Source organism: Camellia sinensis, chromosome 9, assembly GCF_055761805.1.
Source record: "Camellia sinensis isolate YWXY chromosome 9, ASM5576180v1, whole genome shotgun sequence".
Taxonomy (NCBI): domain Eukaryota; kingdom Viridiplantae; phylum Streptophyta; class Magnoliopsida; order Ericales; family Theaceae; genus Camellia; species Camellia sinensis.
In genome coordinates this window covers 163,972,770-163,991,318 of record NC_138969.1, presented here as the reverse complement: position 1 = coordinate 163,991,318, position 18,549 = coordinate 163,972,770, and the positions used below count along the sequence as shown (strand labels likewise).

Below are 18,549 nucleotides of genomic sequence, written 5' to 3'. Positions count from 1 at the left end.
TAGTATAGTTTTGTAATATTTTTTATATTGTGTTGATAGAAATTGATATTGCAATTCACATGTTCATTAAAAAAAATGTCTTGTATATATGCTCGCCTTGTCAAGGTTAAAATCTTGCGTCCATCCCTTTGTTATTTGATATCTAATTAGTACAATTATAAAACTTAAAGCGAAAAAAAGAAAAGAAAAGACATTTAGGCCATAAGGATAATTTCAAAACTTTTAGGGCAATAGTCTATTCTTTTGGGGCAAAAAAAGCAAAATAATTTGAAAGGACCATATTATTCCTAACTATCTCTCCAAGTGCCATCTATATGTCTATCTATCCATCAACGTGTCATTCTCTATTTGTTCATGTGTCACTTATCTATTTACATAAGTTGTCTATTTGTCCATATCACCATTACCACTAGTCGCCGCTGCCAGCAACTTTTTCAGACAATCTTCAAGCAACTTTTCTGGCGTTGGCAGTGTTTTGATGGTGTAACTGTGATCTAGTGGCAGTAGAGTAAAAATAAAATAAAAAATTATAACACTCAAAACAATTCCAAACAATTTCATTACTTGTATCATTATTTTCATAAAAGATCAATCCTTAGACCGAAATGCCATATCCCTCGTAGAAATGGACGTATCACAGTTTATACAAAAAAAAAAAAAAAAAAAAAAACCCTCTTCATCTTCGTTTAAGGAATGGGGAAAAAAAATGTAAGATAAGAATGTTATAATGAGTAAATATTGAGTATAATAGTTATAATATGTGACAATATCATTAGAGAATGAAAAAAATCTTATATTGCTGTAGTGGAAATTACTTAGTTGAGTTAGTAAGAGTCAAGTGTTCACCTAATTCTATTTGTGGTACTTTATTAACCGGTGACACCGCTTTACACTCAATATTTGTTTTGTTGGAATAATGATCTAGAATAAAATTCAAAAAAAATAAAAAAGAAAAGAAGAAGACATAAGGTATTCGAGTGAAAGAATTTTGTTTTTTTTAGATTTAAATTTTTTTTGAAGAAATTAGTAGGAAGTCGCTTCTCAAAAACTTGTTTAGTCATAGATCCTATGAAAATACTTGTGGTTTGGTAAGTCCTCTATGTTTGAAATTGTATTTTAGAATTTTTTTTTTTTTAAATTAGATATTTTTCACGACAATTTAACCTTTATAAGGTGGGGTGGAGTGGGACGGAGAATATGATGGGCCATTATATATATACATATATATAGGGGTGTAATAATGGCCGGGCCCGGCCCACTCAGGCATGGGCTCAGGCCGGCCGGTGTTGGGCCGCGCAGGCTATAAAAATTACAGTTTAGACCCCACTCATTTAATACTCTTGAATTCGAGATTTAGTACTATAATTTTTGCTTATATCCCTTGTCGTCTCGTTTGTAGTCGAGTTGTGTTGTTGGTTGTGTTTGAAACAAGTTAGATGTTAGTTTTTCAAAAGAGTTATTGTTATGTTTTTTGCTTGTTCGCTCGAGTGGTGCTTTGGCCACTCGAGCAGTCTTTGAAATCTCTCAGTATCTTGTAGGTCTATAAAACTCTTGGGAGTAGGGTGATCTTCGCTCGAGCGGTACTTCTTGCGCTTGAACGGTCTCTGCTGTCTGCAAAACTTCTATGAAGGGGTCATTGTGCACTAGAGCGATGGCCTGGTCACTCGAGCGGTGTCACTTATTGTCTGTGACGCTCTAGTAGTGTTTTGGTTGTTCGAGCTGTTTGTGCGTATATCAGTTTGAAAAAATGAATTTTTGAATCACTTTTTCATTTCGTTTCTCTATCTCTCTCTCTAAAACCATCCAAACCCTAATTTCTTCACTTTTCTCTCTCTAGTTCTTGTTTAAAACCCCAAATACTTTATCACCCATTGATTTCTCCACCATTACTCATTGGAGAAAAAAGGTCTAGAGCTCGTCGAAAGTTTTAATCTAATCGGAGAAGATATCGTTTTTGGCTCCGCCAAAGTTTCACCCTTACTCTCTTCCTATTCTACTCTAAGGTAGGGATTTCTTCAACCTCTCGTATAATATTTAGCTTAATTATTTACTTTTTGAAAAGTGTTTAGTGAATTGGAGGTTTTGGGTTAAACTTAGGGTTTAGTGTTGAAAAGTAAAAGAGGAGTTTTTCAAATAAATTCTTGAGAAAGATTGTGGATGTGTATATATTGTTGGATATTGTTGGAAATTTCTCTTCTAAATGTGATTTTGAAAAATAAAGAAGGTTTTGTTGAAAAATCATTGATGTGGTTTATAAAGGAAAAGGAAATAGTGTTGATTTTTGAAAGGATATGAGAAAAAGGTATTTGTTGATGATGAGAGTGAAGTTGGATATTATCACTCTCATTTTGAAATTTTGAGATCTTATCTATTGTTGAAAAAATTATCTGTTGAGTAAAAATATCTGTTTTGGGCTATCGGTGGAAGATAGCTTTGATTATTATAGAAATTGTATAAGGATTCGGTTAAATTGAAACTAATTTCACATACATTTTGCATGGAGCATCGCTTCATACTTGAATATTAAAAATGTATTTTTTTTTTTTTAAAAAAGGGTGTATACTTTAGTGTATCTGGTTAGGGGGTGTGGTTGTAGTTTATTCTTTCTTAGTTTCTAAGAAAGAGAATTTACTAACTAATTATGGTTCAACGATCTTAGTTTAATTTAAGCACATCAGTTAAGATTTTTTAGATCACCTAAGTGTTCAATTCTTAAGTCTAAAAAGATGAATTTGAATTCTATTCGATTTTCTTACTATTTCTCTGTCAGATTCTCTGTCCCCATTTTTTGTCGTATTTATTTTATTTTATTTTTTATTTCAAACTCTGTTCTCACCACATGATATGTCAAAGTAATTAATTTTTTTAACTAACACATCTTGCAGTGAGCAAAGTGTTTGAAATAGGGACAAGAAAAATGAGAGTGAATCCCATGTCGTAAAAGTATTTCATATTGTGAAATTATTGAATGTGAAATAATCTATTTTTTCCTCTCATTTTATGATGTATGCCTGAATCTAGAATTCTTTCCATTAATTTTAGCTTTCGATGTGTTTATTCCAGCATGCACTTGAAAGCTCAATCTGGGGAAGTTCAGGAAATGACTAAAAAGACAGATCTTGCTCTAACTAACTAGGTTTAGTCTTGATCCAAAAAAAAAAAAAAAAACACTAAGTAGGTTTAGTCTAATTATTCATAATCCTTGTATCCTATTAGAAAGTTATGTGTTCAATTCTCCTTCAGTTAAGGATTCTCCTTTAATTTGGGAATCAAATTGAGCAGGTTATAAAACTCCTTCCTGGATTTTGACAAGTCATTACCCAGAGCTTTCAAGCTCTTACCCTTAGCTATTTCCTGTTGGAACAATCTTCTGTGTAAATAAAATAACTTGAAATAAATTCAAACAAAATAAATAAATAACATACCAGATTTATTTATCGAACCGAATTAAAATTAAGACCAAGTCGAGTGTGTGACACTCTGTCCTTAAGACAGATTCGCCCCGCTACGGTGCTTACGGTTATGTGGCGTCTATCTCCCAGGATACAATGATCTTCACAAATTGTAGTAGCACTCCAAACAATTTATTCGGCGAACCAAACCTGTGTTCTAACTCTCTGAAAATTATCCTAAAATAATATGAAGAATAGAGGACGCAAGAGAGCAAAATGAAGACAAGGAAAATGAATTTTCAGAATCAATCAAAATTGGAATGGGGCTGCCTTTATATAGGCTTTGTTGGCACCTATTTAATTTGAATAGAAAATGTATGAAGAAGGGACATACCCCTTCTTTTAAAATAAAGAGACACCATGAAAGGTTTGCACCCTTTCATTCAAATGGAGGTTTGACCCTTCCTTTAATACAAAAAGACACCATGAAAGGTTACACCCTTTCATTCAAAATGGAGTCTATTTCAGTTCACAACTACCTTTTTATAAATTTTCCAACAATCCCCCACATGAATGAAATTGACAGAGAGAAAATGCAGCAACATGATGTAAATACGGAGAGTACAGAAATTGAAAATATTCTGCAAAGCATAGGTAGCTTTTGGCTTTGAACCTTCCCTTGTGAGATACTATCGGATTTACTAGCTAACCAGTGAACATGATGCCTTGAACTGTTCAGCCATTTGTGTAAACCAAGACAATAGAACTCACACAGTATATCTCCAAACACAGTTTAGTTCTCACTATTGTGTTCATTTTGGCCCTGAACAACCTGGTCTTTCATGAGTGCTCTAAAGACTTGTAGCCCTTCACAAATCTTATAGAACCGGCCCAGTTCACACTCACATAGGTGATTCTTATGAAAAGTATCCTGTCATACTCCACTAGGTTTACCTAGATATAAGAATCATTAAAAATATTACTTAACCTAAACCGCTGCAGACATCACTATTTCATCAAAGAAATTGGTAGGAGATAAACTCCCCAGTGATCCTTCTGAGTCATTCACAACTCGGTTGTCCCTTTGAACCTAGATCTTGGGATCTCCAGTCAACTAGGTTGGGTTGCCGTTGTGGTAACTCTTATTTAATAGGCTTTAGTCCTATTCCCCTTGATGAATTCTCAACTAACTCTCTTGCTAACCCTTTGGTTAGTGGATCCGTTATGTTGTCTTTAGACTTAACATATTCTATGGACATAATTCCATTAGAGAGTAGTTGTCTTATGGTATTATGTCGACGACGAATGTGTCGAGACTTACCGTTATACATATGACTCTGTGCTCTACCAATTGCTGACTGACTATCACAATGTATGCATATAGCAGGCACCGGTTTTGGCCATATTGGAATATCTTCAAGGAAGTGGCGAAGCCATTCTGCCTCTTCCCCTGCTTTGTCTAAAGCTATGAATTCAGATTCCATAGTAGACCTAGCAATACAAGTTTGTTTGGAAGATTTCCAAGATACAGCCGCCCCACCAAGAGTAAAGACATACCCACTAGTGGACTTTGAGTCTCTTATATCCGATATCCAATTTGCATCACAGTATTCTTCAAGTACTGCTGGATATCTAGTATAATTAAGCCCAATGTTACGAGTAAATCGGAGATATCTAAGAACCCTTATAATTGCTTTCCAGTGTTCTACTCTCGGATTACTCGTATATCTACTTAATTTACTTACAGCATAAGCTATATCTGGGCGAGTGCAGTTCATCATGTACATTAAGCTTCCAATAATTTGGGCATACTCTAATTGAGAAATACTTTCTTGTACATTCTTAGAAAGATACAAATTAATATCTACAGGTGTTCTTACAAGATGATTATCATCTTTGCTGAATTTGTCAAGTATTTTCTCAATGTAATGAGATTGTGACAAAGCATATCCTTCTGATGTTTTGGTAATTTTCATACCAAGTATTATATCAGCAATGCCCATGTCCTTCATGTCAAAATGTTATTCAACATTTTCTTGGTAGTTTTAATCATGTCATTATTACTACCAATGATGAGCATATCATCTACATAAAGACATACAATGACATAACCTTTATTTGTGTTTTTAATATAAACACATTTGTCACACTCATTAATTTTAAATCCATTTGACATCATTGCCTTGTCAAATTTCTCATGCCATTGTTTGGCGCTTGTTTTAAACCATATAATGATTTAACCAATTTACACACTTTCTTTTCTTTCCCTGGAACAGAAAACCCTTCTGGTTGTTCCATGTAAATTTCTTCATTTAACTCACCATTTAAGAAAGCGGTTTTAACATCCATTTGATGAATTTCTAGATTGTATAGAGATGCAATGGCAATTAGCATTCTAATGGATGTTATTCTAGTAACCAGTGAGTATGTGTCAAAGTAATCTAGACCTTCTTTCTGTCTAAAACCTTTGACTACAAGTCTTGCCTTGTATTTGTCTATTGATCCATTCGCTTTCAATTTCCTTTTGAAAATCCACTTGTACCCAAGAGGTTTACAACTTGGTGGCAAATCCACCAATTCCCAAGTGTGATTTTGTAAGATGGATTCAACTTCACTGTTGACAGCTTCTTTCCATAAAGGAGCTTAAGGACTGGACATAGCCTCTTTAAAAGTTAAAGGCTCATTTTCTAACAAAAATGTTAAAAAATCTGGACCAAAAGATTTTGAGGTTCTAGCACGTTTACTACGCCTAGGTTCTTTTTCCTCATTTTGGTCTAACTTTTGCTCTTGATCATGTTCTTGATCATTACTAGTAATAGTATCAAAAGATCTCTTATTATTACTAGTCTCTTGTCCAATTTTATTTGGAAATACATGTTCAAAGAATGATGCATTCCGAGACTCAATAATAGTATTTACATGCATTTCGAAATGTTCTGATTTATGAATCAAAAACCGATATGCACTACTATTCTTGACATAACCAATGAAAATGCAATCAATGGTCTTAGGACCTATCTTAGTCTTTTTAGGACTAGGAATAGCCACTTTAGCCAAACACCCCCACACTTTTAAGTATTTGTAGGATGGTACTCTACCATGCCACATTTCATAAGGTGTTTGATTCACTTTCTTTCGGAGTACTTTATTTAAAATATAATTAGCAAAAAGTATTGCTTCCCCCCACAAGTTCTGAGGTAATCCAGAACTTATTAACATGGCATTCATCATTTCTTTTAAAGTCCTATTTTTCCTTTCAGCAATTCCATTTTGCTGAGGTGAGTAAGGAGCGGTGGTTTGATGAATTATTCTATGTTCTTTACAAAATTCACCAAAAGTTGATTCATATTCACCACCTCTATCACTTCTAAGTTTCTTGATTTTCTTATCAAGTTGATTTTCAACTTCATTATTATATTGAATGAAAGTTTCCAAAGCTTCATCCTTGGTTTGAATTAAATAAATATAACTATATCTAGTATAGTCATCTATAAAAGTGATAAAATATTTTTTCCCACCTCTAGTTTGAATTGATTTAAAATCACAAATGTCACTATGAATTAATTCAAGTGGTTTCGTACTTCTTTCAATTGAATAAAAGGAGTTTTAGATAATTTTGCCTCAACGCAAATTTCACATTTATGATTTGAATCAATATTAAATTTAGGTAAACATTCCATATTAATTAATCTACGCAAAGATCCATAATTAACATGTCCTAGTCTACCATGCCATAAATTTGAAGACTCAAGCAATTAAGAAGAAGATGTAGTATTATTAATAACTGAGGGTACAACGGTCATTACATTTAACTTGAAAAGGCCATCAGACATGTAACATTTTCCTACATGCATCCCGTTTTTGGTAAGTACAAACTTGTCACTTTCAAAAACTAGCCTAAACCCATTCTTACTCAACAAAGATCCGGAAACTAAATTCTTGCGAATGTCTGGTACATGCAGCACATTGTTGAGAGTGAGTTTCTTTCCAGATGTCATCTTGAGTACAATCTTTCCTTGTCCTTCAACTTTAGAAGTTGAGGAGTTGTCCATAAAGAGTTGTTCACCATTGTCCACTATAGAATAAGATGTGAACATCTTTTTGTCGGCACAAATATGGCGAGTAGCACCAGTGTCCACCCATCATTCTTTAGGATTTCCGACAAGATTTGCCTCGAAAACAATTGCAGAAAGATTGATATCATCTATACCATTGGAAATATTGTCCACTTCAGTCATGTGGGCTTGAGCATTCTTCTTGCTTGTTCTTCTTTTGCTTTTGCCTTTGCTACGACAATCTTTGGCCCGATGTCCCTCTTTGTCACAGATGTAACATTTGCCATTAAACTTGTACTTTTTATTATCCCCCCTTTTAGAGCCTTGTGATGAACTATCTCCAGAAAACTTTCGTTTTTTAGTTTTTGAAGCATGTTCCACCACATTTGCCTTAGACTCCATAGGATGCTTACCAGCCCACTTTTCAGAATTGCGGTTGTCCTCCTCAATTCTCAAACGCACAATTAATTCGTCCATAGAAATTTCTTTGCGCTTGTGTTTGAGGTAGTTCTTGAACTCCTTCTAGCCTTTTGGTAATTTTTCAATTAAGGCTGCAACTTGGAAGGATTCACTGAGTGACATGTCTTCTGCGTGAATGTCATGCAGAATGAGTTAGAAATCTTGAGCTTAGCTAATCACAGTTTTGAATCAACCATTACAAAATCCAAGAATCTGCTAACCGTAAATTTCTTTGAGCCGGCATCTTCCGTTTTGTACTTTTTCTCCAACGATTCCCAAAGTTCCTTTGCTGTCTTGATTGGACTGTAGACGTTGTATAATGTGTTGTCAAGTCCGTTCAAGACGTAGTTCCGGCAAAGGAAATCGGCATGTTTCCAAGCATCAACCGCATCAACCACTTGCCGGTCGGTTTCATCCTCTTTCAGGATAGGAGCATCTTCACGGAGAAAACGAGCCAGGTTCAGAGTTGTAAGATAGAACAACATTTTCTGTTGCCATCTTTTAAAGTCAGTTCTTGAGAACTTTTCTGGCTTCTCTCCATGATTTATTGGTACTGTCATCACAGGAGAGGGGGTTAGTGCAATTGCAGCCACCACAGTAGTACTTGTTTGGGCATTTGTTTCAGTAGCCATCAATTCTAATTTATAAAACAAATTTATAATTAGAATTTTCACTACACAGAAAATTAAACCAAATTCACAGAATTAAATTCTGTAAAAATAAAAAAAACAAGAATGTAACTTTTATTTTCCAATTAGTTTGAAAATAAAATAAAATTTTATTTAAACAAATTAATTCCACACAGAAAAATAAATTCTGTAAAATAAAAGAAATAAAAACTATAACTTTTATTTTTCAATTAATTTGGAAATAAAATAAAATTTTATTTAACCAAATTAATTCCACACAAGAAATTAAATTCTGTAAAAATAAAAGAAATAAGAAAATAACTTTTATTTTTCAATTAATTTGGAAATAAAATAAAATTTTATTCAACCAAATTAATTCAACACAGAAAATTAATTTCTATTGTACTTCAATAATTAAAATACTAAAACAGAATTTTAAGTAATGAAAACTCATAAAATAATTTCTAAAACCCAAAATTAATTTCTGAAAAATTTCACAAAAATATATTCTGAATTGTTAATGACACCAGTATCGTACTACTAGTTATTGTCAAAGAAAAGAGACAGTATATTACTACTATCTGTCAAATAGCATATAATCACTATTTGTTTTTCCAACCAGAATATTATTTTGTAAATCCACAGAAAATAATTTTCTTCCGAAATTATTTACGAAGAATGAAAAAAAAAGAAAACAAACGAAAAAATTTGTAAACAGAATAATTCAAATCTGTCTTAAGATTATTGGAACAATCTTCTGTGTAAATAAAATAACTTGAAATAAATTCAAACAAAATAAATAAATAACATACCGGATTTATTTATCGAACCGAATTAAAATTAAGACCAAGTCGAGTGTGTGACACTCTGTCCTTAAGACAGATTCGCCCCGCTACGGTGTTTACGGTTATGTGGCGTCTATCTCCCAAGATACAATGATCTTCACAAATTGTAGTAGCACTCCAAACAATTTATTCGGCGAACCAAACCTGTGTTCTAACTCTCTGAAAATTATCCTAAAATAATATGAAGAATAAAGGACGCAAGAGAGCAAAATGAAGATGAGGAAAATGAATTTTCAGAATCAATCAAAATTGGAATGGGGCTGCCTTTATATAGGCTTTGTTGGCACCTATTCAATTTGAATAGAAAAGGTATGAAGAAGGGACATACCCATTCCTTTAAAATAAAGAGACACCATGAAAGGTTTGCACCCTTGCATTCAAATGGAGGTTTGACCTTTCCTTTAATACAAAAAGACACCATGAAAGGTTACACCTTTTCATTCAAAGTAGAGTCTATTTCAATTCACAACTACCTCTTTATAAATTTTCCAACATTTCCTTCTTGATGCAAGGACAATTCAGATCAGCACATTTCCATAATAACATTAATAACAATAAATAAATAAAAATAAGGAACCAGATTCTCTTCGTGTTGTTTGGGCCTGTGGGCCCACCATGAGTCTCACCTCGGTGATTCGAGCCGTTCATCTTTTAGGCCATAACATGTAGATCATCCATGAAAATAATTAGGTCAATTAGGTAACTGTAACCATGCTAGTTTATGACATTTATTTGCAAATAAATAAATAAATGATAAATATTATTTACAAACTAATTTGGACACGATTATTGGTTCGACCTAATTTTGTTTATGGGTGATCTGTAAATTGTGGTCTAAAAAATAAACAGCTCGACTAATCGAAGTGAGACGTACGGTGGCCTCACAGGCCCAAACAGCATGTGTGGATTGGACAAAATCTGATTGCTAAAAGTAAAAGCCAAAGTGAGTCAACTCCACCACTTTGTATGGAGATCAATCACAAAATTTGTTCACAAATCTTCATTGAACAAAACCATTTTCCAGGCCAGGTGATTAGCCAAACTTTATTTGTCTACCCTTACTATAAACAGCTAGAAAAATGACACCTAAAATGAAGTACAATTAATAAAAAGCTTTATTCCAGACTCCTAATCTTTTGAACTATGTTTGGATCATATATTTAAGCAAAAATTTAGAAAGTAAAAGAGAAAATATAAATGAAATATGAATGAAATACACATTTTTTAAAAACAAATCTATATTCCAAACAATCTTAGTACTTTTTACTGTAATCAGTTCAAAGTGGATTGTCACTGAGATGTTGACTGCTGGAACAGTTATGGCCTCAACAACAATCGAGCAATTATCCATTCCCTATTCAATAATTTTTCACAACAATCTATCTGGGAGGAGGATTGTACCCAAAAAAAATTTTAAAAAAATTTGGGGGGATTGCTTTTTTATCCAAGATGGGCAGTATTGTCAAATAGCTATGTTGGGGTACTTCACAAAAAGTAAATAAAATGGAAATTTTCAATTCAATGCAAGCTTTTAAGAAAAATTACAGATAAGTGATAATTTTATATACCTTAATAATTATAGTTATAAATTTTTAGGATACCTACCTCTAAATCCTAATAAGTAGACTTATTATCTAATAGGTCTTATGAAAAAAATTTGTCATAAAAAAATGTCACTAATTGTAAGTTTTAGCGACAATTTATAAAAATCATGACAAAAAAAGTCACTTATTGTCAATTTTTAGTGACGTATGTAAAAAATTGTCATAAAAAATTTATTTTGAGCGACAATTTTACCAAGACTTATTTTCAATAGGACTTAATGGGAATTAAGCCTAACTCTTAGGACCTATTGATAGTTTACCTTAATTTTTTTTTTTGGTTGATGTTTTTGTAATAATCTTCTGATAGTACCATTGATAGATTTCTCCTAAATACAAATCAAGAAGAATAATAAATAAGAAAGTTCACTCATAATATATTACCGTATTACAATGGACTAAAATAAGATAAAAGCAAAAAGGGGATTGGGCGAGGGTATGCTCTAAACTCTTTCTGAACACTACAAAAAATAACATTTTTAGCGACCAACTTTTTGGTTGCAGAAAACTAATATCTGGTCGTTAATAGTTTTTAATGACCAAAAAAAGTTGGTCGCCATTTAGTCGCCAAAAGCCCGTCACAGAAGGTTTTTGGCGACCAGAATTGAAGTTGGTCGCTGAAAGTTACCATTAGCGACCATATATTTTGGTCGCGAAAAGGATTTAAATTTGTTGAAGATTGATCATATATATGATTTGTCAAAATAATTAAAATTTTAATTGACAACTTATACATCCTGTGGCAAGAATAGTGTTTGAGACAGGAACATGGAAAAAATGGGGAGACGACTCAGTGTCAACAAAGTATTGCATATTGTGTAATTATTGAATGTGAATTAATCTAATTTTTTCTCTCCATATTTTAAGGGATAAATTATAAATACATTCCCTAAAATTTACTTAAAATATTAATTGTTTTCTATAGTTACAAAAATTACAAATATTCTATTGTCAAAATTTTTGATTTAACGTAATTAATAAAAAAAAATCCTAACTACTTTATTATATAATAATAAAATTACCAGAATTGTTAACTGAAATATATTTTAAACATCATTAAAAATTGTTAATTGATTTAATATTTTATTAATAAAATAGGTCAATTGTTATCCAATTAAAAATTTAAAAAGACAAGATGTAATTTTTAGAATCACATGCAATAATTTGTATGTAAAAAACTTAAAATGGTATATTTATAATTACCCTATTTTAAGATGTGCAAAAATCCAGAATTCTTTCCATTTATTGCACCTTTTGATGTGTTTATAAACCTGCATACTCTTCACAACTCAATCCTTAGGAAATTCATGAATGATGATGATAAGAGAAATAACTTGCTTTCAATTTTATAAACAAATTGAGCAGCTGTTAGGCAAAATAATCCTTTCTGGATTTTGACATGTCATTAGCCAGAGCTTTCAAGCTCTCAACCCAATTTCCTTCTTGATTCATAGACAATTCAGATTACCCCCTCCATAATTACATCCAAATTAAAAAAACCCAAAAACACACAATTAAACTGTGAAATAAGAGAAAATTAATGCATTCTCAACAACCAGAGAAAACTACAAACTAGAAGAGAAAAGTAAGAAACAACAATTGAAACAAGTCAGAGAACACTTGAGGCTGTTCAGTTTATTAGTGGCTCCAATTCTTGGGGACTCTCTTCTTGCTGGCTCTCAACAACCCATTGTTTCCTTATAAGCAATTCATCATGAGCAATCTGCCCCATCATTTTTGCCGCCAACGGAAGCCCAGCACACTTCTCTACAATTTTGTCTTTCAGACTTTCCAGTTGTACCGAGAACACTTCGCCGTCTCTGTCAACCGCGTCTTTGAAGATCTTCCAACAGCTCTCTGGATCCAAAAGCTGCAGAATCCGATGCAAGTTCTCTTTACCAACCATTCCCTTCGCCATTTCCTCGGTCCTGCTCGTCACGATCACCGTTCCCCCAAACCCTTTCGGCAATCCATAGGCAAGCCTTTCACTGCATTTTTCATCATCAGATATAGAAGTACAGAAATTTTTATACTGATCTTCTGTGTTCCAAACATCGTCGAGCACAATTAAGTACCTCTTGCCCATCAATTGCAGTCGTAGAGCGAAAAGCAAACCTTTGAGGCCGTGACTTTTATTGGCCGAATTGATGATCTCTTCTTGGACACCAAGATAGGTCAAGATTCTCTTCACTGTCTCCTTCCTGAAGTCCTCATTGTCCCGGGGCTGTGTTGACAAACACACCCAGATTCTGGGAAGGAAATGAGTCCTCACTTTTTTCTTGTTGAAAATCAATTGGCATAGTGTTGTTTTCCCAATTCCTCGCATACCCACAATCCCAATTACATTGAACCGAACATCGGTGTTGTTGTTGTTGCTGGGGACGAGCAGCCTCTGCATTGACACGGCCTTGTCGTCGAGCCCGTGAACCTTGGTTTCGTCCACCGATCGGGTACTCAATCGGAAAGATTCTGTTTCTGATTCAGCCGAGTTTGCTTCATTTGTTTGTATGTGGTTGTCGTCTTTCTCGCGAAGTTCGCCTTTGATCTTGTCTAAGCTCCTAGCAAACTTGTAGAAAAGCACTGATTCAATACCGTGAGTCTTCTTCTTATTCTGCGTTTGCATCTCAGTCAAGATGTTACTGAGATTGTAGAGCTTTTCTCTGTTGAATTTTGTCGGATTTGAATCGGTGGAGGTGGTTGGTTGTTCGAGCGATTTCTTCAATTCCTTGAAGGTGGAAGGCAGATTGGATAATAATTTGGCTAGCAAAGGCTTTTGGGCTTGCTCTAGTTCTTCAAGGTCTTTGTTTACTTTGGTAATTAGATACTTTTCAATAATCTCATCACCCATTTCTTCAATTCTCTCTACGCTGTCCCTCTCAAAGGTTGTGAAACAGAAAACCAGGAAGGGCTTTTTCACAGGCCTTTCCTGTTAGAAACACTGAGGGATTGATGCGTCAATGGGTGTAGATCACGAGACAGCTATGCAGTTTTGTTAGGCTAGGTAGGTGTGTATGTTCTTCTGGTTAGTGTTGATATAGAAAAAAGGTTGACTTAAAGTGAAGTCTTCTTTCTTTCTTTCTTTATTTTCCTTTTTTTTTCTTTATTTATTATTATTATTATGATTATTATTATTATTATTTTGATCAGTTGAAAACAGAAAGGAAACACACCCTAGCAATACGAAATCAAACCATCCTTAATAAGGCAGCAAGAGCCAAAGGTGGAAAAGAAATCCTGTCCAGGGAAAGAACATCCCGAAGGAAAGCCTTGGCCGAATCCGGATCCTCCGTCGCACTCCCCTGCAGCCCATTCCTGTCGCCCTCCAAAACGATGTCGTTTTGGAGGTTTTTTCTTTTCTTTTCTTTTCTTTTCTTCTTCTTCTTCTTTCTGTCTTTCATTTGATTGCCTACTCTACGCAGGTTCTTCGCCACCCCCATTGCAACCACGGTCGCATTTCTAGGAAATCTGCACTTTTAACAAAATAATGCAAATTCAAGCTTTGTGGGAGTTAACTGTAATATTGAATTCCAACAGTTTGAAAAATCAAATTAGCTACTTGCCCGCCCAAGAACTCATCCCCTACAGTGGATTCCAACAGCATGAAAAATCAAATCATCAACTTGAAAAATCAAATCATCAACAATCATCGACCCAAACCACCCCCTCGGCCTTCCACGGTGGCGCCACCGTCTCGATCCAAACCACTCTCCCATGCGCCACCAACCTCCGCCTCAAAACCACGATCTGGTCCGAACTCGGGGGCTCCGTCGGCGACCTCACCACTCTGATCTTCACCTCCCTCTACAACATCTCCACCGGCCTCCTTTTCGGTACCCCCATGCCCGTCTAACCCATGAAATCCATCGCCGCCGTCGCCATCTCCGAATCCCCTCACCTCAACATCTCCATCGGCCTCCAAATCCCCGCACCTCACTATCCCCCAAATCGCCTCCGCCAAAATCTCCACCGCCTCCGTGCTCCTCCTCCTCGGCGCCACCGCTTCAACAACCGAAACCCATCAACAGAAAGAGAGAGAAAGAAAGAAAGAAAGAAAGAAGAAGAAGAAAAGAGAAAAAAAAAAAAAACCCCTCCAAAACGACGTCGTTTGGAGGGCGACAGGAATGAACTCCAGGGGAGTGCGACGGAGGATCCGGATTCAGCCTTGGCCACCCAATGCACGAATCCGGATCCTCCGTCGCACTCCCCTGGAGTTCATTCCTGTCGCCCTCCAAACGACGTCGTTTTGGAGGGTTTTTTTTTTTTTTTCTCTTTTCTTCTTCTTCTTTCTTTCTTTCTTTCTTTCTTTCTCTCTCTTTCTGTTGATGGGTTTCGGTTGTTGAAGCGGTGGCGCCAAGGAGGAGGAACACGGAGGCGGTGGAGATTTTGGCGGAGGCGATTTGGGGGATAGTGAGGTGAGGGGATTTGGAGGCCGGTGGAGATGTTGAGGTGAGGGGATTCGGAGATGGCGACGGCGGCGATGGATTTCATGGGTTGGACGGGCATGGGGGTACCGAAGAGGAGGCCGGTGGAGATGTTGTAGAGGGAGGTGAAGATGAGAGTGGTGAGGTCACCGACGGAGCCCCCGAGTTCGGACCAGATCGTGGTTTTGAGGCGGAGATTGGTGGCGCATGGGAGAGTGGTTTGGATCGAGACGGTGGCGCCACTGTGGAAGGCCGAGGGGGTGGTTTGGGTCGATGATTGTTGATGATTTGATTTTTCAAGTTGATGATTTGATTTTTCATGCTGTTGGAATCCACTGTAGGGGATGAGTTCTTGGGCAGGCAAGTAGCTGATTTGATTTTTCAAACTGTTGGAATTCAATATTACAGTTAACTCCCACAAAGCTTGAATTTGCATTATTTTGTTAAAAGTGCAGATTTCCTAGAAATGCGACCATGGTTGCAATAGGGGTGGCGAAGAACCTGCGTAGAGTAGGCAATCAAATGAAAGACAGAAAGAAGAAGAAGAAGAAAAGAAAAGAAAAGAAAAAAAAAATCTCCAAAACGACGTCGTTTTGGTGGGCGACAGGAATGGGCTGTAGGGGAGTGCGACGGAGGATCCGGATTCCCCAATGCACTGCTTTCTTTCTTTCTTTTAATGGAATTTGGCAGCTCACGATCCAATTTACCTGGAAAGTAGACTGTGTGATGTAATTTTAAATTTGATGTTATGTGAGTTTTCTTAACGTTGTGTTTGCTTAAGAGATTTGGAAAGGGATTAAGAAAGAGAAAGATAAAATATAAGTAAAATGTAAATAAAATTTACATGTACTTTACCTAATTTTACACACCATTTCTCTTCTTTTTTCAAATCTCTTTTCAAATCTCCCAACCAAACATATTTCTTTTAAAAATGAATGTCATTCACAAAAAATATATATTTTTTGGTCTTTGTGTTAAAGATTAAAATAGTGATTTAGGCATGCCTGTCATGAATAAAAAAAATTAGGGAAACGATTGTCTCTAGTCCATTTTGTGGACTGGACGGTATTGTTAGGCCCATGAAGCCTACCAAAAATTCCATTTCAATAATTCGAATCGTTCAATGTGTAGAGTTCGTGTACTTCATTCCTCTAAACAAATCACGTTAATTTGAAATCAATAGTCCCTTGGTCAGAATACATTTTTATTGATAATTTATTTTTAAAATCTTATGTACCAGTAACAAAAATATGATCTAATCAAGGGGCTATTAATATCTGACCAACGTGATTTTTTGTAGGGATAAAATATTCAACAAGTTCTACATACACGGTTCAGATTATCGAAATGAGACTCGTGGTGGGTCACACGGGCCCAACAATACTGTCTATGGACTAGAGACAATTCTTTCCCCAAAAATTAATAGAAATTTAAATGAAATAATCAAATTAAAATTGAATTTAAAGTGTAGGATCAAAATTTTAAATTAAAAATATAAGAATAAAAAATCAAAATAAAATTTGAATCAAATTATAGTAGTAAAATGTGCAATTTACACTCCCCAACAAAAAAAAAAGAAAAACAAAACAAAAAGAACAGAACAGATAGACAATAATATAATATGTTCACACCATTTTTTTTGGGGGGGGGGGGGGGGAGATTCATTTTGTTTGGTTTGTGTTTCTCAAAAAATTTTGAGAAAAATTCTCTACAAATAAGTTTTCAAAAGTAATGAAACCAAGCAAATTTTTTCAAATTTTTTTTTTAAAACTTGTTTGGTTTACAAATTTTTCAAACAAATCTCTCTCTCATATACATCAAATCAATCACTTTTTTCAAAACTCTCTCCCAAAATAATTTTTCAAAACATCTTTTGAAAAAAAACCAAACCAAACAAATTTTCGTACTTTTAATCTCAAACATGTTTCTCAAATACAAACCAAACAAGACCCATTGGGAAGTCTTCAACTTGGGTTTTTTTTTTTTTGATTTTTTTCACAAAAAGATAATTTTTTTGCAAAATAAAAAAAAAAAACACATCCAAACAAAATATCACATTCAACCCCATAATTATTTCATTTTTTCTTTCACAAACATCACATTCAACTACAAAAAAATCCAATTACCTTCCTAAACATAAAAAATATTTTTTCCAATAATATCCTACAACTAAAAAAATTTACATAAAAATTTACTTTCTAAACAGCCACATTATAGGATGTTAGTTTGTTTGGTAAAGTTATACTAAAGGAGTACATTTTTCTTACTATACCCCAAAGTGTAATTACAAAATCACTGGGCTAAACACAAGGCCGAACAGAAGGCCCAATATTTTCACCTCAATCACCTCGTTTTAGTGATGATTTGAGGTGGGCCCTGGGTGTGTAAGCAAGGTGCATATTATATGCATTTCCGTAAATTCTCATAAATATATATAAATTATCTCACAAAATTACATAAATTCTCACAAATATATGTAAATTGTGATTTATTAAATTTTTATGAGTTAACTTATGTATGTTTGTAAAATCTTCCATGATTTTGTAATGTAACTTATATATATTTATGAGAACTTATACAAATACATATAGTATGCACTGATACACTCAAGAATTACCCATGAAAAATATCACTTTTATGTTGTGTTTAGATGATCCATCTGAAAAGAAATTGGAAAAAGAAAAAATAAACATGAAAGAATTGTAAATAAGGTATAAGTTAATTTTTTTTATTATTATTATTTCCCTCGTTCCTTCTTTTTTTATTTTTATTTTCAAATCACTTAAAATTTTACGCTTTTTGTCTCTGAAATATGAGATACGCTTTGTTTTTAATCTCTAAAATTATACAGTTATTCTTGATTTTAAGGCATCTACCGAAAAAGTTAAATTGAAAGACTTCATATAGGAAGAATCAAAATGAAACAAATAATAAAGTAGGATTTATTGTTCAAAATGTGAAATTAAATAAATAGATTTATAAAGAAATCAAATTATATACCAGGAACACATGCAGATAATTACAACTAAATTTCAACAGAAATACACAAAATAATAAAAGGGTAAAGAGACGAAACCGAAGCCTGCACGGAAGCAGTTTCTTTAAAACAGATTTCGCCGCCTCATGGATCGAGTGTTTGAGGAATCC

The 18,549-nt window shown here is 34.4% G+C and overlaps 1 protein-coding gene across 1 annotated transcript; it reads right to left on the bottom strand.

The window, feature by feature from the left end:
• Positions 1-12,611: 12,611 nt before the first annotated feature.
• LOC114288005 (putative disease resistance protein At5g45490) lies at positions 12,612-13,829 on the bottom strand. The gene has a single exon (XM_028231502.2). The coding sequence runs from the start codon at positions 13,827-13,829 to the stop codon at positions 12,612-12,614; it is 1,218 nt and encodes a 405-aa protein (XP_028087303.2).
• Between the last annotated feature and the right edge of the window lie 4,720 nt (positions 13,830-18,549).

Excerpts from the sequence above, each read along its gene's own strand:
- LOC114288005 (XM_028231502.2), bottom strand. The coding sequence starts at position 13,829 with ATGGGTGATGAGATTATTGAAAAGTATCTAATTACCAAAGTAAACAAA.